Source organism: Schistocerca gregaria, chromosome 3 (assembly GCF_023897955.1).
Source record: "Schistocerca gregaria isolate iqSchGreg1 chromosome 3, iqSchGreg1.2, whole genome shotgun sequence".
Classification (NCBI taxonomy): Eukaryota; Metazoa; Arthropoda; class Insecta; order Orthoptera; family Acrididae; genus Schistocerca; species Schistocerca gregaria.
Genome location: NC_064922.1, coordinates 652,525,855 through 652,552,167, shown reverse-complemented (window position 1 = coordinate 652,552,167; position 26,313 = coordinate 652,525,855). Strand labels below are relative to the sequence as shown.

The following is a 26,313-nucleotide window of genomic DNA, read 5'->3' as shown; positions in this document are numbered from 1 at the left end:
GCAGACACTGTCATTGTTTTTACACACAGCCTAATTGTGTAACACTTATTCCACATTCAAGTTGAAGCATTGTTGCTGTTCTAACTAACACAGGTTTCTCATCTGAAACTCCGCCGTGGACTGACTGTCTCTTGACCAAAAATCGCGCCCTTATGTATCCTCACAATAATAGCTACTGAAACTATACATTGTTGAAATTAAATTTACAGAAATTACAATTCAAACTTAACTCATTAAATTAACTGAATACATTAAAAAATTGGTTCCTTTTAACAGTTTCTTTTACTACAAGAGTTAGGCTGAATTATTTGTTTAAATCATGAAATTGACAGATATAGTTATGGGAACAATAGTTTTGAGAAAACTGATAATTACTTTGCAATTAATTAAGGGCTGGCTTTGCTAACATGTTTTCGAAGAGAGCCAAATAGATACTTTACTAGCATTTTGTCTCCCAAATGTTTACAATTAGTACAGAATTTATATATATTTATATGTCAACAATAGAATTTAAGTTACGAAACAATCACAGATTTTACCCTATAATGAAATATACTAACTAGGAATAGTCAAAATAAACTAGAAAATCAATTACATACCTAAAACTTAGCACAAAATCAGATCTGGTGTTATATTCTTTAAAACTGAGGGTCAACCTTTCTCTTTTATGAAAATGCAGGTTATATTCACATACGTTAATGGTAATTAGCTAAAAGTGGAAAAATGAATTTAAGGAGGCAGATGGTAAAACAAGAGGGGAACTAAAAATATCCCAGCTTGCTTCATCACAAACTGTCATTGGCCACCAGCTTGTAAAACTTCAGCATACTTGTCCATACCAATAAAGTATTGATTTAACTTATCAACAGAAAATGGGTATTGAAATACTCTAGATGACACTAATAAATTGGTAACAGGTTGGCAAACACTCATATTATGCTCTGATATTACTTTCACAGCAGACAATCCTTATCATTGTCACAGTTATTTTCATCAGAGCCACTTGACATCCACAATTGGATGATGACCACCTCCAGACTTATTGCTCATTGATTAACCTTCAACTTTTGAATGGGTTTCATCTCTCACCACTATAAACCAAAACTGGAAAAATGTAGTTATAATGAACTTTAAGTTTTAGACTCACCAGAAGCTTAGTTTTGAGAACTGTTCAGTTTACTAAAAGCACTAAAGGTCAGTTTTACTTTTTTTTCTTATTTCTTTTCCTATCCATCCCACAGTTGTCTTCAACTACCGTAACTAAAGAAACTCATCAACTAGTTCTATGATTTTGTATTTAATTTCTACAATTTTCTTTCAGAAGTGAAGTTATATATTAATTTAGTCTTTTTGTAATTGATTTTCTGTCCTAATTTCAAACTCAATTAATTATTATAAGTATATTAATCAATGGTAGAAATTAATTTGTGAATTTATCTGCACTAAAGGAAAACTGTATAATGTTATCAAAAAATTCAGGGATAAAAAGCAGTGGTGATTTAGGGAAGGTATTCCTTCTACATTTCCCTAGTGTAAGAATCTAAGAACATACCCCAGGACTGCTGAGAACAGTTTTGATGATACGGAATTTTCTTTCCCTTAATACCACCTCACATTTCCAAATGATTTTGCATAATGTATGTCCCTATTATGCAAGAGTGAAACTCTCATTCTCATTAATAGTCACCACATTACATTTGAGATTTCTTTACATTTGTCTCCTTCATGCCTCTTGCATATTTTGCTGGTTGCCACAATATTTCTTTCTTTTCCCTAGCATTTACACCATCTAGTACAGGTTTCTTTTCTTTCTTTCTTTTTTTCTTAGAATTTGACAAATTTTATTTTATTACTAACATTGTGGGTGTATGTCCTTCCTGTTGTCAAATCCATCAAGGTTACATAATGGCGGGAAGACATATGTACCATCTGTCTGTGAATCACGTAAACTTTCTTTTGTATGTTATTATACAAGGGTCGTTCAATAAGTAATGCCCCACATTTTTTTTTCTCAGAACATATTTGTTGTTAAGAGTCAGAATTCAGTGGCAATATACATCACCATGTCTGCATAGTCTCTATCACATTCTGTGGCCTTACGGCAATGTTGTGGAAGAGCATGTATTCCCTGCTGGTAAAAGCTCTTGTCCTGTAGGCATAGCCATGTTTTCATTGCATGACTGACACTCGCATCATCTTCAAAAGACAGAAAGGCCCCTCCTTTGCTCTCAGAATGCTCCAACAATTCAGATGAAATGGACTTTCTTTGATTTGTGGTCCACTGTGAGCATTCGTGGAATCCATCATGAGCACCTCTTTGAATACCCGAGAATCTCGATCATTGCAGACACACTTCCAACACTGACCAACAACTGTAGAGCCAATTGTTGAGTTGTAATGCACTGGTCAGCATGAATAATGACATCCACATGATTCAGCATGTCTGGATCAATGGCTGTGACAGTATGTCCCGAGTGTGGCTGATCGTGGAGCTCTGTTTCTGCATGTCCTGAGGCTGTAACTTTCTTTACCTATTGCCAAACTGTACTCATATCAACTGCAGCATCGCCATACACTGCAATCAAACATTTAATTCATGGTTTTCACCACAATTTCCTTTCCTGCACACAAGAATTCAATAATAGCACACTGCTTGTAATGTGAGTCATATGTAGACGCCATTTTGATGCTGTATTATGGTTCTGCTATCTACCAGAATGATTCGAAACTTCACCGGTGCACAGAACAAACATCAAATGTGAAGCATCAACAAGGATGCTTGTCTAAGTATGTTAATGGCTTATTTAAAAAATGTGGGGCATCACTAATCAACTATTTCTTACTGTAGTCATCTACATTTCCCACACATAACCTCAGACTTCAAGAAGAGTGTAATAATTGCAATTCCAAAGAAAGAAATTGCTGATAGACGTGAAAATTACCATTCTATTGGTTTAATAGATCATGGTTGCAAAATATTAACATGAATTCTTTACAGTAGAATGGAAAACCTGGAAGACCCAAATCTTGGAGAAGATCAGTTTGGGTTCTGGAGAAATATAGGAACATGTGAGGCAATACTGATCCTCTGACTTATCTTAGAAGACAGGTTAAAGAAAGACAACCTGACATTTACAGCATTTTTATACTTAGAGAAAGCATTTGATGATATTACTGGAATACTCTCTTTGAAATTCTGAAGATAGCAGGTGTAAAATACAGGAAGTGAAAGGCTACATACAACTTATGCACAAACCAGACAGCAGTAATAAGAGTCAAAGGGGATGAAAGGGAAGCAGTGATTGAGAAGGGAGAGAGATAAGGTTGTAGCCTATCCCCAATGTTATTCAATCTGTGCATTGAAGAAGCAGTAAAGGAAACCAAAGAAACATTTGGAGTAGGAGTTAAAGTTCAGGGAGAAAAAATAAAAACTTTAAAGTTTTCCTGTCAGAGACAGAAAAGGATTTGGAAGAGCAGTTGAATGGAATGTAAATAGCCTTGAAAGAGGATATGAGATGAAAATTGACAAAAGCAAAACAAGAATAATGGACTGCAGTCGAATTAAATCAGGTGACATTAAGCGAATTAGATTAGGAAACAAGACAGTTAAAGTAGTATATGAGTTTTGCTATTTAGATAGCAAAATAACTGATGATGGCCAAAGTAGGGGGTATAACATTAGACTGGCAATGGAAAGAAAGAAATTTCTGAAGAAGAGAAATTTGTTAACCTCAAATATAGATTAAAATGTTCAGAAGTCTTTTCTGAAAGAATATGTAAGGAGTGAAGCTATATATGGAAGTGAAATGTGGATGATAAGCCATTTAGACAAAATGGAACAGAAGATTTTGAAATGTGGTGCTGCAGATGAACGTTGACTATTAGATGGGTAGAGCACATAAAAAATGAGGAGGTACTGAATAGGACCGGGGAGACAAAAAAATTTGTGGCACAGGTTGACAAAACAAAGGACTCGGTTGACAGGACACATTCTCAGACATAAAGCGATCACAAATTTAGTATTGTAGAGGGAAACCAAGATGTGAATACAGTAACCAGATTCAGAAGGATGTAGGCTGCAATAGCTGTTCAGAGATGAAGAGGCTTACACAGGATAGAGTAGCATGGAGAGCTACATTAAACCAGTCTTTGGACTGAAGACCACAAGAAGAACAACATTATTGTATCCTATGAGGTGAAATTTGGGACAGATCAGCATTTAAAGTAGCATGGGAAACCACCTAAAAGCCACACTCAGGCTGCCCAGTGTACCCACAAACAGTTGTTAATCCGCTGCATGGATTAAGTCTAGGTCTGTCTCACCTCCATGATTCACAACCTATGTCATGGAATGTTACTCTTTATGAGCAGGTCTGTTGGTTACTACAGTACCTTTGTGAAATAATCACATCTTTCAGTTGTTGAACTTGCTGCTTAATTTAGTCTTGTATAGCTTCCCATTTGTAGATAAATTCTCGTAATCTGCATTTCTTGTCTGGTGAATTTCAATCTCTCTTGCTTTGCATCTTTCTTTACTCAGCATCTCATTAGCCTATAATGATTTTGTAGTAACTTCAAGGAAGACGCAATGCATGGAAGTCACAGATCAAGTAAACAGAGTAAGACGTGTGTACACTTTAACAGTCAAATCATAACTGAGTCCAAATCTAGTGGCCGCTGGCTGGCTGGCTGCTTAGGTGGCACTTCTGCTGCATGGCTGTCAGACAGCGCCACATGTAGAGGACGTGCGTAACTGTGTGGCAGCACTTTGAAAGATCAGCGAGTCACAACAGATTTGAAATTTAAAACTGATTTCGGACAATCACATTCTGTACAATTTCATTAGGAACTGATAAAATGTAGGCAATCTAACTTTTAGTTGGCTCCTGTTGAAATGATTTTCTATTTCTTTTGTTGCAGACAATTTTTTTAAAGATTTCACCTGTTGCTCTTAATGTTGAATTTTACTAACTCTTAACACTGACTTATCTGTAATGTATACTGTGAGGTGGGGTTTCTGGGACCCCTGTTGTAACAGAGATTTAAGGTGCAAATCATTTGATTTTTTTAAAATTTAAGTTATTTAACATTTATCTTTAAATTATTTAAGTGTTGTTTAAATAATCCTTGTTGACATTATTGCACTAAATTAGGCCTGCAGTACTTTACTTTTTATCATACTGAAATAACACATTTGTGCAATTTTTTTACACATTACATAAACAAACTGTTAGAGAAGTGAATTTTACATTCTAAAAAATGTAGTATCTTTGTAGCAAGTAGATTTTAAAATAAAACTAAATTTCAGGTTTGGAACACACACACGAAAATTGCCCCCAATATATATTTCTTTATCACCACTTGGGAAAATTTGATTTTATTGGAGAAACAGAAAGTTCCCCATCACAATTGTCCTGAAGTTCTTCCTCTGTCTAAATAATCCTCCACTAGCAGAACTGTGATTACTGGCTATTGTATTAGGTTGGTGCATAAGTTCCTAACATTTTTCTGTACGTTTAATAAACACAACAGATACAGGTAACAGAGACTTAAGTCATGAATAATATATTCTCCTTCATTATTTACTACAGTCTGCAATTCTGGGGTAACTTTTTGATTCCACTATGGTAGAAATTATGTGTTTTTGAGGTGAAGAACTGATCAAGCCATGTTTGGAGCACGTTTTCATCTAAAAAGTTAATTCCTTCAAGGTTGTTTTACAGAGAGTTGAAAAGGTGAAAAATTGAAGGTGAAAAAATCAGGTGAACAAAGTGGTTGTGGAATGAATTCTTTACTCCACTCCTGCATAGTGTTTTCTGTCAGTGTAGCAGAATGCAGATCGGCATTATTGTGAAGTAGCATCTCTTCACGCAACTTCTTGGTCATCGGTCTTGGACTGTGACTGCAAGACATCCCAGCTGTTGACAATAAATGTCAGTAGTAATGGTCACACACAGGGAGAGCAGTTCGTAGTAAACCACAACGGTGGTCCACCAGATGCATAACATTATCTTTTGTGGATGCACACAGATCTTTGCACGGGGAGTTGCTGCTTTGTTTGGGCTCAATCATTCCTTTCTCTTTCTTATGATAGCATAAAGACACCATTTATCATGACCATTAATAATACAGGATAGGAATGGTCAGTGTTGTTCTTAGTAATGAGCAAGCAGAGATGTACACATGGCCACCTAATGATTTTTGTGATTTTGGCTTGGAGCATGCAATTCACATACACCAGATTTTTTAACCTTCCTCATCCCATCCAAATGTCACACGACAATAGAATGACCACAATTTGGCAGTACTTGAGTACAATGATGTGGATCATTTGAGTACTGCATTTAAATGATATTCATCAAATCTTGAAGGTCTTCTTGAATGTGAACAGTCACTAATGTCACAACAATCCTTCTTAAAATGAGAAAACCATTTTCTTACAGTGCTCTGTCCAATGGCATTATTTTCATACATGGCAAAACTGTTTCTGCCTGCCTCTGCTGAAGTCACCCCTCTACTGAACTCAAACAGAAGCATATGTTGGAAATCTCCTGATTTTTCCACTTTGCACTCAATTTTCTAATATCCACAGCTCCACTCACTATCTCCAAATGACAAAATGACAATATGTAATTCAAATAGCAACAGTGAATGACAAATAAAAAAGACAATTGATAAGTAAACCCACAGTAAGCGGAATACTAACATGCAAAACAAAAATGCTTGGAATTTATGCACTAACCTAATAAAATCTTCATCTTGTCCTATATCACTGATATCTTTCTGCATCCACAGACCAATAATTTTATCAAACTTAGGGGTGTTAAAATTGAAATGTTCCTGCACATAAATTTCATATTATACTGAGCAAAACAGGTATGTAGCTCACAAGGCTCAGTGTAGGAAACCCAAAAACATGTCGACAACAGACTGAGAAGGCAATAATGCAACTGACAATATAGTATTGTAAGACTGGTTATTTAAGGGAAAAAGGAGGTGGAGGGTTATAGAAGCATTCCACCAGAACTGATCTTGGAGAGTGAGTTCAAAACTTTTCACGCTTTGTGAGAGACCACCATTTGTGAGTTAACAGTTAATGTACAACCTTGGGTCTTTCTACAATCACACCTTAAATTCCCCATTGACAATGCACTTTTTAATGTTTTTCTCACCTTTGCATTAATATTCCCTGTATCTCACTGTAGTGGTAATTTCTATCATTTATGTTTTGTAACTGTTTGTAGAGATCTTCTAACTTCTCAGGACAACATCAGCACATTTGGAGCAAAAATATGAAAATCTTTTGTTCATGATGAATATAAGTCTTCCTATTATTTCCGCAAGACCCCCATAATGCTGTAAATCTTTTTTTTTACTACAATTAAGCTTGCATCTGAATTATGTCTCTGATATTCTCCTTTGTACTAAAACAAATGTCATTCTTTTTTTATTTAATCTTCATTGTCACTACCCTTCTGGTAAATATCCCATGTGATTTCATTTAACACCTCTTCCTGCTCCACTGACTCGTTCTCAATTCCTAAAGTTCATCTACTAATTTTTACTTAGGGACAGTTAGTTGAACTAATTGGGTTTTCATCTCCTTTTATTGTTTATCCACCCCAAATTTCATGTAGCAAGATTTGGGGAAAGCAATATCTGGGTGTTTTCCATGGCATAAAGCCACCGATGGGCTCCCTCATACCACTACTCCCCATATTTTTTTCAAATAGGCTGGAATACCAAAAGATCAGTGTCCGAAGGACTCACACATGTGGCCAGCAACAACCCTACCTGCAGTACAGTAGCCAGCCAGTATCCAGTGTGTTTGACAGGGTACATGAACATTGCTACACTTTGACAGAGCTATGTTAACACCAATCGATCCCAGGCCTGCTGCCAGTTTCAAACTTCAGCTCTCTAAATTTTCTTAGTAGTGTATGTTGAAAAGAATGTTGCCTTCACTCCAAGGATCCCCATTTGAGTTTCTGAAGCACCTCTGTAATTCACGCATGTTGTAACAAATCTAGCAGCTTTTCTCTGAATTGCTTGAATATCTTCCTTAAATCTGGCCTGGTAGGGATGCCAAACATTCAAACAGAACTAAAAACTGTGTCACACTAGTGTCTTATACTGTCTCTTTTACAGATGAGCCACATTTTCCTAAAATTCTCCCAATAAACCAAAGTTGACCATTTGCCTTCCTTACTACAGTTCTAATGTGTTTATTTCATTTCATATTGCTTTGCAACTTGTCATTAAATGAAATGATCATACACCATTTTTGGCTGGGATACACCATCTAGTACAGTTGACCATCTGGTGCAAGTCTTTGTATTTGACACCACTTCAGCAACTTACACACCAATTATGATGAAATGGTTATGAGGACAACAAGACACACAGTCCTCAGGTGGACTAAATCTCCAACCTGACCAGGAATTGAACCTGGGCCTCCTGCATGGCAGTCAGTTGTCCTGACCACTACAACTGACCACTCAGCTACAGAGGTGAATGCTTTGCAACATTATGCCTAGTTATTTAATTGACATGGCTGTGTCAAGAGCACATCACTAATGCTGTACTTGAACGTTAAGGGATTGTTTTACTTACTCATCTGCAGTAACTTCCATTTTTCTACATTTAGAGCTAGCTGAGATTCATCACACCAAATAGAAATTTTGTCTAAGTCATCTTGTATTCTCCTAGGGCCACTCAGTTTCAACACCTTCACAAGCACACAGCATCATCAGCAAAAAACCATTTATTGCTACCCACCCTGCCTGCCAAATCATTTATGTATAATGAAAATAATTGCAGTCTCTTCACACTTCCCTGGCCACTCCTGATGATTCTCTTGTCTCTAATGAACACTCGTTGTCGAAGACAACTTACTGGGTTTCTATTATGTAAGAAGTCCTTGAAGAATTCACATGTCTGGGAACTAGTTATGTATGCTTGTACCTTCATATTTGTATTTGTATTTCTTTATTGGTCCTGTAAATCATGTTTATTACATATTTTGCACAAACGATGTAGGGCAAGTCAGATTGGTACAGTATATACATCATCATACACATTATTATTTTGAAAGGATAAATAATTAAAAATTATTCAATACATGTTGAATATTGATGACAAATTTAATATAATAAAATAAAATGATAGAGTTATTAAGAATATTTGGGCAATTACACTACACTTTTATGGTACTCTAAAAACTCGAAAACAGAATAGGAGCAGTGGTCAAGCAAGTAGATTTTTCAGTTTCACTTTAAACTTTTGTAAATTTTGCATTTGTTTCAAATAGGATGACATGTGATTGTACAGCATTATGCCAGTGTGATACACTCCTGTCTTACAAATATTTGTACTTACTGTATTGACATGCAAGTAATGTTTCTGCCTAGTATCATGAGGGTGGTAATCACAGTTATACTTGAAGGTATTTCCATCTTTTAAAATACTTCCTTTTCTGAAATTTATACATATATAAGCAAGGAAGAGGCAGTATACTGAGATTTTTAAATATTGGTCTACAGGAGTCTCTTTACTTAGCATGGTTTATTATTCTAACAATCTTTTCCTGTAGCCTAAATGTTATGTTTGTATCTACGGAGTGACCCCAAAAGATAATACCGTACATCAGCAGTGACTGAATACTGCCATGGTACATTGTGATCACAGATGCACGGCTTGTATTTTGTACGAGGATTCTTACTGTGTATGTAAGTGTGTTTAGCTTTTTATTTACATGGTTAAGATGTGTCTCCCATTTAAGGTTTTGCTGTATATGTATATCTAAAAATTTTGTGTCACTCACAGATGAGACAGTTTTTCCATCAATTTTAAAAATTGGTCTTGCAGGATGTAGTTTCTGTGAATTGTGGAAATTGACTGTCACTGTTTTTTCATTATTTATTATTAACTTGTTAGTTCTGAACCATTGTGTCAAATTTTGTATTATACCTGTAGCTGTTTTTTGTAGGCTTTCCTCATCACATGATTTGATTAGGATGTTTGTGTCATCTGCAAAAAGTACTGTTGTCCCTTTAGTTATTTTTTCTGACAAATCATTAACATAAAGAATGAAAAGAATTGGCCCAAGGACTGAGCCTTGAGGAACTCCATATGTAATGTTTTGTACATTACTCTAAAAATTACAATTTTTTGTGTTTTTATGTCTTTGTATTTTATTTGAGTGATCTGTTGATGGTCATGATGGTAGTAATGTATCCACTTGTTTGGTAGGCCTCGTATTCCATAATTACCTAGCTTCTGCAGCATAGTATTATCATCAATTACATCAAAGGCTTTACTAAGGTCAAGAAATATGCCAGACTCATGTTGCTTATTATCTACTGCAGTTAGAATTTCATTTAAGAAGGTATAAATAGCTGACTGTGTTGATCTGCCAGTTCTGAATCCATGTTGTGCATCACTTATTATGTTTTCTTTATTTAGAAAGGCTGTCAGCCTTCTAAGAAATAGTTTTTCAAGAATTTTACCAAAGCCTGACAATACTGATACAGGTCTATAGTTTACAGCTTCGTGTTTGTCCCCTTTCTTGTACAGTTTTGTCACTTTTGCCATTTTTGGATTTTTTGGGAATATACCACTCACAAATGATGAATTGAAAATATCCATTAGTGGTTCTATGATAGATGTTACACTTGCTTTGATGATAATATCTGGTATTTCATCAGTACCTGCTGAATACTCATTGGGTAACCTTTTTATAATGACAGATAATTCCTCAAGTGTTGTTGGAGACATGAATATGGTTCTTGTAAGAATTTTTGTATCTGTCTGGTTGTGAGTTTTAATGTTTGGTAATCAGGTGGTGTGCAACATTAGAAAAGTAGTTGTTAAATTTATTAGCCACTGCTGTGGGGTTGATTATTTTATTGTTGTTTTCACGAAGTTCTATATTTTTGTGGGCTAATGATGTAGTACCTGTTTCTCTCTTTATGATACTCCAGGTTCCTTTAGTCTTATTCCTGGAATTTTTTATTTGTTTGTCATTTTCCATTTTCTTTGCTTTTGTTATAACTTGTCTAAGTATTTGTTTATATTGTTTAAAGTAGTTGATAAATACAGGATTTGTGGTTTGCTTTCAGTATTCATATAAGTTCCTTTTATTCTGGCATGATATTTTTATTCCTGTTGTGATCCATTTATTTGGTTTGTGCACAGAATTCATAAGTGACATTTGTTTAGGAAAGGCTATTTCAAAAAAATATTTGTATGTGGCCATAAATTTATCAAACTTGTCATCTGTGCTGTTTGAACTGTGAACATCAGTCCAGATTTCTCTTCTCAAGAGAGAACAAAAGTAATCTATGTTTTCATTATTAAACTTCCTCACAATAGTTCCAGTTTTCTGGGCTTTCATGTTTCCTGGAATAGTGATTGTTAGTATTTGGGCATTGTGGTCACTAAAACCAATGTTTGCTGTCTGTGTGTAGCAAATATATTTATCTGTGTTTACAAACACCTGATCTATGGTTGTTGCAGAAGTCATGGTTATACGAGTTGGGTTGGTTATAGATGGTTTTAGGTTAAAGAACTTCAGTAAGTCTTTGATTTCATCTTTAAATTTACTGGGTTTGGAGAAATCAACACTGAAATCTCAACATATGATAATATTTTTTTAAGGGTGTTGAAGTCCTCTAACAGCTCTTCCATATGATTATAAAAACCTTTTTTATTGCCATCTGGTGACCTATATACACAAACAATTACAGAATTGCTAGTTGGCAGTTCTACTATTGAGAGTTCTTTGTCTCTTTCTGTAGATAAGCTGTCAAATTTGGTTATGTTAGTGAAGTCTATATCTTCTCGAACATATATGCAGCTACCACCATGCCTGAGTACTTCTCTACAAAATGTGGCAGCTAATTTAAACTGAGGTAGGTATGCTAGTTCTATCATGTCTTTATTCAGCCAGTGCTCAGTAAAGCATGAAACCGAAAAATCACTCATATCATTTAACAAGATTTGTATTTCATTCAGTTTATTTACATCTAGTATTGTTAGCTGTAAAAAATCCTCCTTGATTTGAGGTGTGGGTGGTGTCTTCTTGTTAGCTGGTTCCCTGGATTCTGGGCCCTGCCTTTTGTGTGCTGTGGTGTTTCTAATGGTAATCCACTGGTCAAGTTGCATTTGTTTCATTTTAGGCACTTGTATTGCACTGGTTTTCAGATTGTATTTATTTTGGTAAAACACTGAATCTGTAGTGGAGCACCATGTAAAACACTTTTTGGAAATCTGGGAATATTGTACCTGCCTGTTACCCTTCATCTTTAGTTTGCAGATTATCATGTGAGAAAAGAGCAAGTTGACTTTTGTACCAGTGACGCTTTCTAAAACCATGCTGATTTGTGGACAGAACTTATCTGTCTCAAGGAAATTTACTATATTCAAACTGAGAGTACATTCAAGAATTCTGCAGCAAACAGATGTAAACAATATTGGTCTGTAATTCTGCAGGTTCATTCGTTTACCCCTTAAACATGCAGCAGTGACCTACACTTCTTTCCATTTGCTTGCGACAATGTACTGACCAAGAGATTTGTGATAAATGCAAGCAAAAAATGGGGCAGTACCACTGAGTACTCTTTAAACCAATCAGAATTTGATCTTGACTTGGTGACTTATTTGTTTTAAACTATTTCAGTTGTTTCTCTATGCCAGGATCGCCTGTTATTATGTCCGCCATATGGGAATCAGAATGATGGACAAACAAAGGTATACTTATGATTTTCATGTATGAACAATTTCTTAAATGTGAAATTTGAAACTTCAGATTTTCTTTTGCTATCTTCTTCTACCACACCAGACTGGTCAACAAGAAGGGGGGAGAAGCATTTGACCCAAGTAGCAACTTTACGTAGGATCAGAATTTTCTCAGGCTTTCAGGAAGATCTTTCGCTAAGATCTCTACACAAATCTCTACAAACTTTTTCTTGTCATCATTTGTGTATTCTCTTTTGAATCTGGAGCAACAGCCTTTGTATCCTCATCATTTTCAGAATTTTGCCATTCACCCACAGTGGGCCTTTTCTGTCCTTAATCAACTTATTCAGCACAAACTTCTCTAGAGCACAATTTACAATCCATTTAAACTTTGCTTATAATCACTCCCATCACCTGGAACTAAATGATGTCTATTCATTGTCTAAGTGGGATGTTAACAACTGCCTATCTGCTCATTCCCCCAAAATACTCTACCATCTTTCTTTATTTGTTTATTAACTTTCATAACCATCATGGCTATGACAACATCATGTCCGCTAACCCTGTTTCTCTACTGACACCATCAATAAGATCAAGTCTGTTTGCTGCTACAAGGTTTAAAATATTTCCATTGTGTATGGGCTGTTGAAATAGCTGCTCAACACAGGTTTTAGAAAATATATTCAAAAGCACATGTTCAATAGCACTTCAGGGGTTTGTCTGTCCATACCCCCTGCATTGAATTCATAGAGATCCCAATCTGTAGTTGGGTAGCTTAAAGTCATCTCCAACTAATATTGCGTGATCTGTGTACTTCCACAAGTCAGTAGGAAGAACTTTACTTTCAAATCCATTGAAAGCTTCATGTATGACTCTCCTAACACTAATTTTGGCTTTCTTTGGTTTTTGTTTGTCTGTGAGGCTTTGACGGTATTTAAATTTGCAGTGATGCTCTTTCTGCTTAGGGATCAGATTCATAAAACAGCTGCAAACCACAGTGGGCCTTTTCCATCCCTCACAACTTTGCTCAGCACACTAAAGCATGTTGTATAATGCTATTAAACATTGTCCATCGATACTCAATGTTGTTAGTGCTGGATATGAAATTTTCAAGCTGACAACTCAAGTAATCTGAAATCTGTTTCTTGTCAATCTTGCTCAGCAGAAAAATCTTCCTACCTTTCTTTGTTCCTGTTTACAGAAAAATATTCCTACCTTTCTTTGCTCATGTTTATGGCCATTTTCAATGATGCTGTAATAGCCTCCACTGTTTTACACTAACAGAGTTGAGAAGTTAAGGTCTGTTTGCCACCAGCAGCTCTACAATATTACCTTCAGAAGTTGGTTCTCCGATGAATTGCACAACGAAATTCTTTGATAAGGCAATAGAAAAATTTCACATGATTCCCTGTCCCTACTACCTACCCTAATCACTAACTAAAACTGCAAAATGACCAGGAAATTTATGCAAAATATTCTCCAAGTTTCCCCTCAAATGTTACACCACTAATGTTCCTGGGATGGGGGTTGGGGGAATCTATAAAATCATCTGATGACAACATTTGACCCACCTTTAACATTTGTCTTCATCCAAATTATTTTGCATTTGTAATCTGTTCTAATCTCACTAGAAATTATCATATTTTAATGGCTATAAACACACTTATATCATAAGCATTCAAAATATCTTAGCGATATACATACCAATTGGAGTTTAGAATTCTTATAATGAGTTCAACTCTACCTGGAAGCACGATGCATTTTATTGGATCTGTGGGGGGACTTCTCTATCCTAAACACCCACATGTGCAGGCCACACTTACTCCACTACCCTAGTAGCCACTTCCCACGCATAGTGCACATCTGATCTATTCTCCCCTCAATAGAGGAGGCCACAAGACCTGCATTCGACATAATCACATAATCATCTGAGACACTGTTTTAAGCCTTCCATTCAGCCCAAAATGATAGTTCTGGTTCCATTCCACAGGTAAGCCTAGCTGTCTTCACTAAAGCAGTCAGACACCTGCAGGAACTGAGAATGCCCTTTGAACCCAGGTGGCAAGCATCACTCATTCCTACATGAAGCACAGTTTGCAGTCATGTACACCCACTGTGCTAAATCACTGCTGACAGAGTCTCCTCCACATTTCAGATTAGACCCCCCAGTAGGAAACAGAGTAGATACTGGCCTTGTTTACTGACCAGCCCACTGTTTCCCTTAAGGGCTTCTTAACATTGTAGTCCTAATGACATGCAGTCCCACCCTCTGCACTTATCTGGACCTCTCAGGAAGATCAGCTACAGACCCAACATGCAAAGCATCCCATGCTGTTCAGATGTACTTTCAGCAGTAGGCAATACCTCAAAAATATTTTTAAGACAAGTGGGGGGGGGGGGGGGGGCAACTGTGCAGCTGGTATCTACGCTTGCTTTCCACCCCAAGATAAACGATCTCACCACTGTTCACTAATCAGCGTCAGGTAAGTGTTGTCCAGCCAGGAAGTGCAAATCAGAGGGTGCAGTGGCATCAGGGACTCCAGATATCATTATAGGCTCCAGCTGTACAAAAGCATTCATATCAGGTGCCCAATGCCACCACAGCCTAGGGTAGTTGCTTTACACCTCTCTACTGTGGCCAAAATACCTTTCAGCTGTTTACAGACAGTGAACAGTGCCCCCCAGTATCTGTGTACATCAGGGCTGTCTTTATCCATCTGATGTCAGTTTTTTGTATGTACTGCAAGTAATGTAACACTAAACAAGAAGCTGCTGGGTGCAATCTAAGGTCTGCTGCTATACTACTTCTTCCCCACCCTCCACCAGTTGAGCTAGGTGCGTTCACTCAGCCCCTTGTCAGATACTACACATATCAGATATCAGATGATGGTTTCAGATTAGACTTTGTTGACATCTCACAGTTTCAAAGAACTGTACCTGCCATAAAACTATCTTCTGACCTTGCTGGTGCAAATCAATTGGACTTCGTTACCACTACAGTCTTCAATATGCTGGAATCAAAATACTTCAACACATGTTCAACTTTCTCAAATAAATGCAAATTGTTTCCTTTGTAATAATTTTTGCATATTGTCCAGTAAGATACAACTTCTCACATTCATTATTCACAAGTTAGAGTACATCACATGACAATACATCTCAAGTTCCGACATAAACCTACCTTAATTAACATTCAGTATTCTTCTTCTGTTTTGCAATGACATCATGCTATACTGTTACACTGTGTTCATTAATTCAGTGGCAGCCAGTTTTACTCAAAACTGGGACAACAATGCAAGGAAAATACACAAAGCCCTCGAGGGTACATCATCTCCTGGTGATAGTGTGATCACCTTGATGACATGCAGTGCCCCCCTGTACAAACATTACATGCAAAAACAGGTAACAAAACATCCAGAAAGTTTCATGTTCTAAATCACTATATAGTTTAAATTCATCACCATCATTCATCCGCTTGGTAGACATAGGGCTACAGATCATTCTACCAGAGTGATGTGGAAATCATATATTCTACGACTCAGGCAAATTCATTGTGACAAATTCATTTATTATACTTTAATTACATATTAAGTCCTGCATGCAATTAATTACTTTCACAAGCACATACCTATAACAAGTTCAATTATACTTCTATTATATATCAAGTCCTGTACATAATTAATTACCTTCACAAGTGCAGCTCACACCTTATTTTAAATCTCCACCTACTTCTGCCTTATAAAATAATATTTTCATTTACAGAATGTAGCATTTTGATTCTTGTTTTGAATCATCAGTTACCTAGATTTTTTTAAAAATACAACAGTCAGTGCTTACAGTGCTTCTACATATGCACCCAATGTTTTTCTGACATAAGTTATATAAAAAAAATTAAAGCTTACCATTTCTTCTGTTTCATTTGTATCTTAAAGTAAATATCATTTAATCATCATAACTTTTTCCTCCCTCCAACCAATTTCAACATTCTTCTCCTGTTTTGCACTGATGCCATGATATATTGTTAACACTGCATACTGTTATTCAGTGACATGCCACTTTACTGTAGCCTGGGACAATGGTGCAATGAACACACACTAAATCCAGACAGGTACCTCATTTCTTGGTGATACTGTGATTGCTGCCCCACCTTGAAGACATATACATTTGTTACATGCATAAACAGATAACAAGACTTCAAACAGTTTCACATTCTTAACTGCTAAATCATTATGTAGTTTTAAGATTGTGACCACTTTCATCAGCCAAGCAGACATAGTGTTACACATCCCTCTATAATGAATGATCTGTAACACAAAAATAATCTGTGAAAATATTATTTGTTGATGTCCTGATGTATTCTCAGGTAACTGCAGTAGCTACACAATAAGTAAATTTATTGTAGCACTTGTCTTTTCTTTTTCTTCCAAATATGAGTGGCAAAAAATAAAAGATACATTGAATGTCAAATGTGCTGAATAAATTCATCAAATGAAACCCAAAATTGATTATTGTAGTATAAAGAATTTATCTAAGGTGTTTAACATTTCAGACAATTGGTCCACTTGATTTTGAATCATTTGTTATCCTATTGGGGTATAAAACAGTAGAGTTGGATCCAGAAACTGTACTCATTGATGCTCTCTCAAGATGGGACTATGACAATTCTGGCTTGATTTCTGAAGAAAGGTAGAGTAACAGTAACAATAATAACAACTTTCAGAATAATATTTAGGTATGAGCATGCAATAGCATTAGTTCTGTCACATTTGAAATAAAGAACTGTCCTATGTACACAAGACAAAAAAATTAATTGAGTGATTATGTGTGTTGGGCATCACATGTGACCAGTTTCATCTTTTCTTATAGGATAAAACATGATCTAGTCACATGGGGTGACAGATTTACTCCTGAAGAGGTGAGTTTTTCTCACTTTATTTTGATCTATTTATTTAATCTTAATTCTTATTTGGTATAATTATGTTATAAGTTATATACCCATCAGTTTAGTTACAAATTTGTCTTGCTAATTTTTTACTCTTAATTTTGGCAAATGTTTTTTGATGAATTGTACTTCAGAACATAAAAGATTAATTATGTGGAATTTATTGTGTTTCCTTTACATGAAGCTCTCATTTCCCTCGAGCCAGGGAACTATTTATACAAAGAAAAACAGTTTTGTGAGTTCAGCTATGATTAGACATGGAAAGTATTTTTTATTATAAATCTGTATGCTTTAGTTTAGTTATAAACAAGTTACTGTATAATTTTTACACTGACAAAGGGAAAGAATCATTGTGTACTACAGCAAAGAAAGTGCTCTCATGATTACTGTCATGGTTTTATTCAAATCAGCTGACTTTTAACACAAAAAACCTAACTTTATACAGTACGGAAGTAAGTATCAACAGGATAATATGCCAGAAAACAAACAAATAGAAAAGATGTGTACTACAAAGTTTCTGGGAATGTAGATTGATCAACATTTTAACTGGAATGAACATGTGCATGTTACTCAGAAACTCAGTTCAGCACGTTTTGCCTCAAGAATAATATCCGAGGTATGTAGCCCAGAATGCTCCAGAGCTGTGTACTTTGGTTATTTCCAGTCAGTTGCGAACTATGGCATACGTTTTTGGGACAAAACCAAGTCAAGGTTAAAAGAAATTTTTATTATGCAAAGAGCTACCCATATCATGACTCACACACACCACAAACACCCAGTAGACCCTTATTTAAACAGCTAAAGACGCTAACATTACCATCTACATAAATTTTAAAATTCCTGGAAATGATCACAAAAATCACTGTAATCTTCAAATCAACTCTAGCTACCATAATCACAATACAAGGCATGGTAAGGCCTTCCACGTTAGCTATGTAGCAAAATCCAGAAGTTAGACCCATGTGAGCATTTAGGAATAAAGCTTTTAACTGCACTTCCATACTAAGTTAAAGAGCTGAAAGGCAAAACTAAATTCAAGCATGAAGTAAAAAATACCTGACATGTCCTGGCAGATTAAAATTGTGTGGAAAACCAAGACTCGAACTCAGGACATTGCCCCCGAAAGGCAAAGATCTCAAGTCTCAGCCATGCAGTTTTAATCTGCCAGGAAGTTTCATATCAGTGCACACTCCACCACAGAGCTAAAATATCATTCTGGAAACATCCCCCAGGCTGTGGCTAAGTCACATCTCCGCAATATGCTTTCTTCCAGGAGTGCTAGTTCTGCAAGGTTCACGGAAGAGCTTCTGTGAAGATGAGGTACTGTCAGAATTGAAGCTTTGAGAGTGGGATGTGAGTCATGTTGGGTAGCTCAGATGGTAGAGCACTTGCCACGAAAGGCAAAGGTCCTGAGTTTGAGTCTTGGTTTGCCATACAGTTTTAATCTGCCAAGTAGTTTCATATCAGTGCACACTCTGCTGCAGAGTGAAAATATCATTCTAAAAAGATACTTGATGGATAAATGCTTCTACAGTGTCATTGAATATCTGTATCAGACAATAAATTGAAGCTTTCAATAATTTAAATGAATTTAAATTTATTTTCAAATTATAAAATACTTATGGAAATTATGTTAAATGCTCTCAGAACATTTTGTGTATAAGGCACAGTTAATGCCCTATACATGTTTCGCATGAGAATGTTTTTTTCTGTGCACTAAGTGTTGTTCTCTATTTATATACTATGGGTATATAATTTGCTTTGTTTGGTTATTATGTTGCACATTGTTATCATGTGTTACATGTAAACATTCTAATGATGAACCCTACATCACATGTGTGATCTTTTGGACAATGAATAAAATAAATAAATAAATGAATGAATGAAGGCAGTATTTTGAAGAGTTATGTTATGGGCTTACTAAGCACTATATCCAGAATACAAAAACACTGATCCTGTGGCAACTGCCTTGATTTTTAGGTAGTAGTCTAACTACAGAAAACCCAGGATGCGCTACCTCAGACAGTTGTATCTAGCATACAACCCTCTTTTGTATACACATACTGGAAACAAGTTAGCTTGACATTGTGAAACAATAATTATATACAGCTCATTTAGTCTCTCAACACTTTATCATGGTACACACCACACATCCTTCTAGATGACTTAGGACTGTGACTCTATTGCATAATACCTCTGTTACATCTCCATCACTTCCCTTCTGCCTGTCTGAAAAACTTAGTAGCATCCCATTATGATGAGTAAGATGTTAGATTAGAAAAAAGGTGAAGCTTTAATATTATAATCTATTAATCTTACATGTAAGATTTCACATTTGAAAGCATTATATTATGAACATATAATTTGACAGAGGTGGTTTAGTTGTTGTCATTTTTTTATTAAAGCCTACTTTGAGTTTTTTAAGGAACCTTAAATTGTGTATTATGCATTACGAGGCCTGATCAAAATGTTCTGGAACATTTGCAATTTTGCGCCAGTGGTGTGTTGCAGCAAAATGCGATTGGCATCCTTGCACATGCCTATATTTAGTGTATAACTGCCAGAAGTTTCATTGTTGTATGTTTATTAGTTATTATTAAGAGCTGTATTGAGTACAACATTGTGTTGCACAGTTTGCGAATTTTGAGATGGCAGAGTTAGAGGAGCGAGTCTACATTAAATTTTACGTGAAACTCAAGAAAACCTTTACAGAGACACACCAAATGATACAGGAAGCCTACAGTGATGGGTGCTTAAGCCATTCTTGGTGTTATGAATGGTTCACATGGTTTAAAAGTAGCCAGGAGGAAGTTAATGATGACCTTCACTAAGGACACCCGTTGACGTCTACCAACGACGCTCATGTCGGAAAGGTCAACGACATTGTCCATACTAATTTAAGACTGACTGTCCAAGAGATTATAGCTAAGAGTGTAACATTTCAGTTGGATCATGTCAGGAAATCCTGACACAGCATCTTGAAATGCACCTTGTTGTCATGAAGTTTGTCCCACGGCTCACGAGTCAATAGCAGAAAGATCTTCACCATGCAATCTACGAAGAGCTTTCGGTTTGTGCAAATGAGAATGAGATGTTCCTTAATATAATCATAACTGGTGATGAGTTGTGGGTCTATGGTTATGATGTTGAGACCACAGTTCAATCTTCACAATAGGTAAGGAAAGGTTCTCCAAGACAAGAAAAAGCTCATCAAAGGCATGCTGATAGTTGTTTTGCCTTTGAAGGATTATTTCATCATGAATTATTGCTCCAGGGATAAAATGTTAATTGATTGTACTATTGAAATGTTTTGTGATGCGTGTGAGAAAATTTGTGAAGAAAACAGTCCGAAATGTAGCAAGAAAATTCATGGCTCTTGCATCACAATAATACACCTGCATATTTATCTCTGTTGATATGTGACTATTGCACAAAAAATGAAATCACTATGCTGTTTCATCCCCCATACTCGCCAGACCTGGTCCTGTGGAATTCTTTTTATTTCCAAAATTGAAGGCCCTGTTGAAAGGACAAAGATTTGCAACAATAGATGAGAAAAAGAAAATTCACAGATGGTGCTTCGCGCGATTGAGGAGGAGGCTTGCTGAGACTGCTTCTGAAAGTGGAAATGGTGTTGGGAGTGGTGTATAACTTGTGGAGAAGAGTATTTCAAAAGAGACCATGCACAATAAGTAAAAGTTAACTACAGAAATATTTTGTGAACAGAGCTTCATAATATTTGAACAGACCTTGTAATTAAGAGGTCTGCTTTGAGTGCATTTCAAATAATGTACTTTAGCTATATTTTGCATCTCCATGGGTAAATTATTACACAATTTTAACTCGTAAGAGAAAACGCTGTACAGAGATTTTTATTTTTATTTTTTTCTATGCTAACTGCAAATTCTAACTACTACTTTTTCCATGATTATGCATAATTATTGCTGATATAATTGTTAATGTTTTTTCCTAATGTGCACAACTGACACATAGGTAAACCTACTTGGCACACTGAGGACACCTAATTCTTTTAAATACTTCCTTACAGTGAGCCCAGCTACTACTTTTAGTTATTTATTATTCTTATGTCCATTTTCTGCGGTTTGTAAATTGTGTCCATTTTTTGTGCATGGAATACAGTAGCTAATAATTACCAATGAGTGTACATGCAAATAATATGTCACACAAGGTACTGGCGGTTAGGTACTATTGATAGAATCCTACTGGTATAATGTGTTGATGACATTCTCTTTGCTGGTCTTGACGTGTTCATTTGATATCATCTGAAAATCAATATTCATCCCTAAAAACTTTGTTTCTGCTACAGTCTACAGATTCATCATGAATTGTTTTCCTTCTTCAAGTGAATTTTACAGTTGTTTGTTTTCTTTATGTTCAATGTTAATTTATTACATGTTGCCCAGTTGTAAACATCCTTTACAGTTTCATTTGCCTTCGCAACTAGGAAACTGTTGTTTCATCAGTGACTGTAATGTTGCTGTTATTAGCAAAGAGAATTCTTTCTCCATGCCTTATACTGTCTGTTAAGTCATTTATGAATTAAGAACAGAATTGGCCCTAATACACTACCCAAAGGAACATCTATGTTAATATGCTTTGCATCTGATTGTTGTTGCAGTCTATTTTCCAGGTATGACCGGAGCCACTCATTAGCTATTCCTTTTTATATAGTACTTCTAGTATATTTAGTAATATTTTGTGGCTAACATTGCAAAAGCCATAGACAGGTCTAGAAATAAGCCTATAACACAGTCATCACTGTCAACAGCTTGAGGTAACACTTTTGCAAGCACATTTATATCTGATGCTGTTCTTCTGCCACCTTGGAAGCCAAACTGTAATCTGATAAGAAGATTGTATTTATTCATGTAACTCATCAGTCTGTTGTTCATAAGATTCTGTATCTACATCTACATCTATACTCCACAAACCATCTCACAGTGTGAGCTAGAGCATATTTCTAGTACCACTATTTTACCACCTTTCCTGGTACCACTTCAAAAAGGCATGTGGGAAGAATAGTTTTCTGTAAACCTCCGTGTGAGCTCTAATTTATTTGGTTTCCTTGTTGTAGTCACCAACTACATGTATGTGGGAAGAAATAATGTGTTGCCTGACAAATGTACACTCTTAGAATTTCATCAGTGAACCTCTCCATTGTGCACAATAACTCTCTTGTAGTATCTACCACTGGAGTTTGCTGAGCATCTCTGAACATTGCCATGATAAAATGCACCTCTCTTTGTTGGAATATTTCTCTCTCTCTCTCTCTCTCTCTCTCTCTCTCTCTATCTATCTATCTATCTATCTATCTATCTATCTATCTACGTCTTACTAATCTTAACATGGTAAGGGTCTCAGACTGATGAACATTGATCAAGAAACAGTTGAACAAGTATTTGGCAATCTACTTCTTTCGTGAGTGAATACCATTTTCTCAAGATTCTTCTAATGAACCTCAGTTACAGTAGTTAAAACTTTCAGTGATTTGCCACCAACAATTTATTCAAACCATGGCGAATTTCTACACTTATTTATGAACAATATGTTACATTAAGAGTTAACTTCAAGTACTCACAACAATGACTGATCCTTGCAGGTCTTCCTGCAATTCACACTGCGCTCTGGTGTTCTGGCATTGTTTCCTATTGATAACTGCATAGATAGTAGAAACATTCTCATGGAGTTTTCAACACCATGCAGTAGATCATTTATATATACTGTAAACAGTAATGGTTTTGTCACAGTTATTTCAGGTTCTCCTGAATTTACCTTCGCATCTGCTGATTTTGTTCCCAAACAGCCCTCGGCAAAGATTTACTGTCCTACACTCGTACTCTCTGCTGGAAATATCACTTTGCCATGAAGAAAAATAATCCTAATCCTACTCCTAATGATCCAACTCCCCAAGACACTATCCAAATTGAACCCTGCCTGGAACAGTTCCGTCCTTCATCACACCGGGACCCACGTCCTCTTTCTCAAAATCACCCTCTCCAAACCTTCCAGGAATTTCTCACTTCCAGCCTTGCCTCTCAATCTTTCTTGAAAAACCTTAATCCTACTCCCAACATCACCACAGCTGAAGCCTAGGCTACCCATGATCTGAAGGCTGACCGATACATCGTCGTTCTTCCGGCGGACAAGGATTCCATGACTGTGGTACTTGATCGTCGGGAATATGTGGCTGAGGGACTGCGTCAGATTTCAGACAACACTACATACAAAGTTTGCCAAGGTAATCCCATTCCTGATGTCCAGGCAGAGCTTCAAAGAATCCTCAGAACCTTAGGCCCCCTACAAAAGCTTTCACCTGACTCCATCAACCTCCTGACCCCACTGACAGCCCGCACCCCTACCTTCTACCTACTTCCTAAAATTCACAAACCCAAACATCCCGGCTGACCCATTGTAGCTGGTTACCAAGCCCCTACAGAACGTATCTCTGCGTACGTAGATCAACACCTTCAACCCATCCTTCATCAAAGACACCAACCACTTTCTCGAATGCCTGGGATCCTTACCCAATCTGTTACCCCCAGAAACCATCCTTGTAATCATTGATGCCACTTCCTTATACACAAATATTCTGCACGTCCAGGGCATCGCTGTGATGGAGCACTTCCTTTCACGCCGATCACTTGCCACCCTACCTAAAAGCCTTCTTGGTTACCCAGGCCTGCCAATCCAAAGTTTGGTATAGATTTATTGATGACATCTTCATTATCTGGACTCACAGTGAAGAAGAACCACAGAATTTCCTCTCCAACCTCAACTCCTTTGGTTCCATCAGATTCACCTGGTCCTATTCCAAATCCCATGCCACTTTCCTTGACGTTGACCTCCATCTGTCCAATGGCCAGCTTCACACAACCATCTACATCAAACCCACCAAAAAGCAACAGTACCTCCATTATGGCAGCTGCCACCCATTCCATATCAAACGGTCCCTTCCCTACGCCTAGGTCTTCCTGGCAAACGAATCTGCTCCAGTCCTGAATCCCTGAACCATTACACCAACAACCTGAAAACAGCTTTTGCATCCCGCAACTACCCTCCCGACCTGGTACAGAAGCAAATAACCAGAGCCACTTCCTCATCCCCTCAAACACAGAACCTCCCACACAACAACCCCAAAAGTGCCCCACTTGTGACAGGATACTTTCCGGGACTGGATCAGACTCTGAATGTGATTCTCCAGCATGGATACAACTTCCTCAAATCCTGCCCTGACATGAGGTCCATCCTTCATGAAATCCTCCCCACTCCACCAAGAGTGTCTTTCTGCCGTCCACCTAAGCTTCGTAACCTCTTGGTTCATCCCTATGAAATCCCCAAATCACCTTCCCTACCCTCTGGCTCCTACCCTTGGAACCGCCCCCAGTGTAAAACCTGTCCCATGCACCCTCCCACCATCACCTACTCCAGTCCTGTAACCCGGAAGGTGTACTCGATCAAAGGCAGAGCCTTGTGTGAAAGCACCCACGTGATTTACCAACAGACCTGCCTACACTGTCAAGCTTTCTATGTGGGAATGACCAGCAACAAACTGTCCATTCGCTTTAATGGACACAGGCAGACAGTGTGGCTAAACATGCCTTGGTGCATGGCCAGCACATCTTGGCACAGTGTTACACCGTCCGGGTTATCTGGATATTTCCCACTAACACCAACCGATCAGAACTCTGGAGATGGGAACTTGCCCTTCAATATATCCTCTCTTCCCATTACCTACCAGGCCTCAACCTCCACTAATTTCAAGTTGCTGCCATCATACCTCACCTGTCATTCAACAACATCTTTAGCTCTATACTTCCACCTTGACTGACATCTCTGCCCAAACTCTTTGCCTTTACATATGTCTGCTTGTGTCTGTATATGTGCGGATGGATATGTGTGTGTGTGCGAATGTATACCTGTCCTTTTTTCCCCCTAAGGTAAGTCTTTCTGCTCCCTTAAAACCCATATCCTTTCATCTTTCCCTCTCTTTTTTTCTTTCCTGATGAAGCAACCGAGGGTTGCAAAAGCTTGAATTTTGTGTGTGTTAGTGTTTGTTAGTGTCTCTATCAACATATATACAAGTAAAAAAGCTGGAACCTGTTGTATGTCACCTGTGAACTGGACAATGAAGTACTGCTCCAAACTGGAAATGTAGTTCGGCCGTGGCTCCAACTTCCTGTGAAAACTTGGAAACCTTGGAAGTGGCTGGATTAGCTTCAGAGTCAGATAATTTTGCCAACATAAGCTCCTGTGTCCTCTGCAATTTCTTCATCAAGAGGAGTGCTTGCACTGACATATCAGAGTTCCAAGTTTCCATACTGAAATGTAAAAGTGTTTGATTAGAACAGAGTCAAAAAATATTTCACTGGGAATAATTAAAAAATGTGCACAGCAGAAAGTAGTCACAAATGAAATCACTATGCTCAAATATTCTTATCACCATGTTGTTGTGATGGCAGTCACAAAAAGCTATGTTGCACTTAATAAATGTCAGTTTCTCCAAGGTGGCTAATTATCTACAAAACACAGTATTAACAAGAGTCATCAGATTTATTCAAAGCACACTGTACACTATTAGAGTCATATGAGGACACTCAGAATAAAATGCATAA

General features: G+C 37.0%; 1 protein-coding gene across 1 annotated transcript in view; it reads left to right on the top strand.

Moving 5' to 3' along the window:
• The window catches only part of LOC126356108 (myosin regulatory light polypeptide 9-like), a 96,308-nt gene that overhangs the window by 64,697 nt on the left and 5,298 nt on the right, over positions 1-26,313 (top strand). The window contains exons 4-5 of the mRNA XM_050006808.1: positions 17,288-17,424; positions 17,605-17,653. Of these exons, the coding sequence (XP_049862765.1) occupies positions 17,288-17,424; positions 17,605-17,653 (186 nt within the window). The remainder of the gene's footprint in view (positions 1-17,287; positions 17,425-17,604; positions 17,654-26,313) is intronic.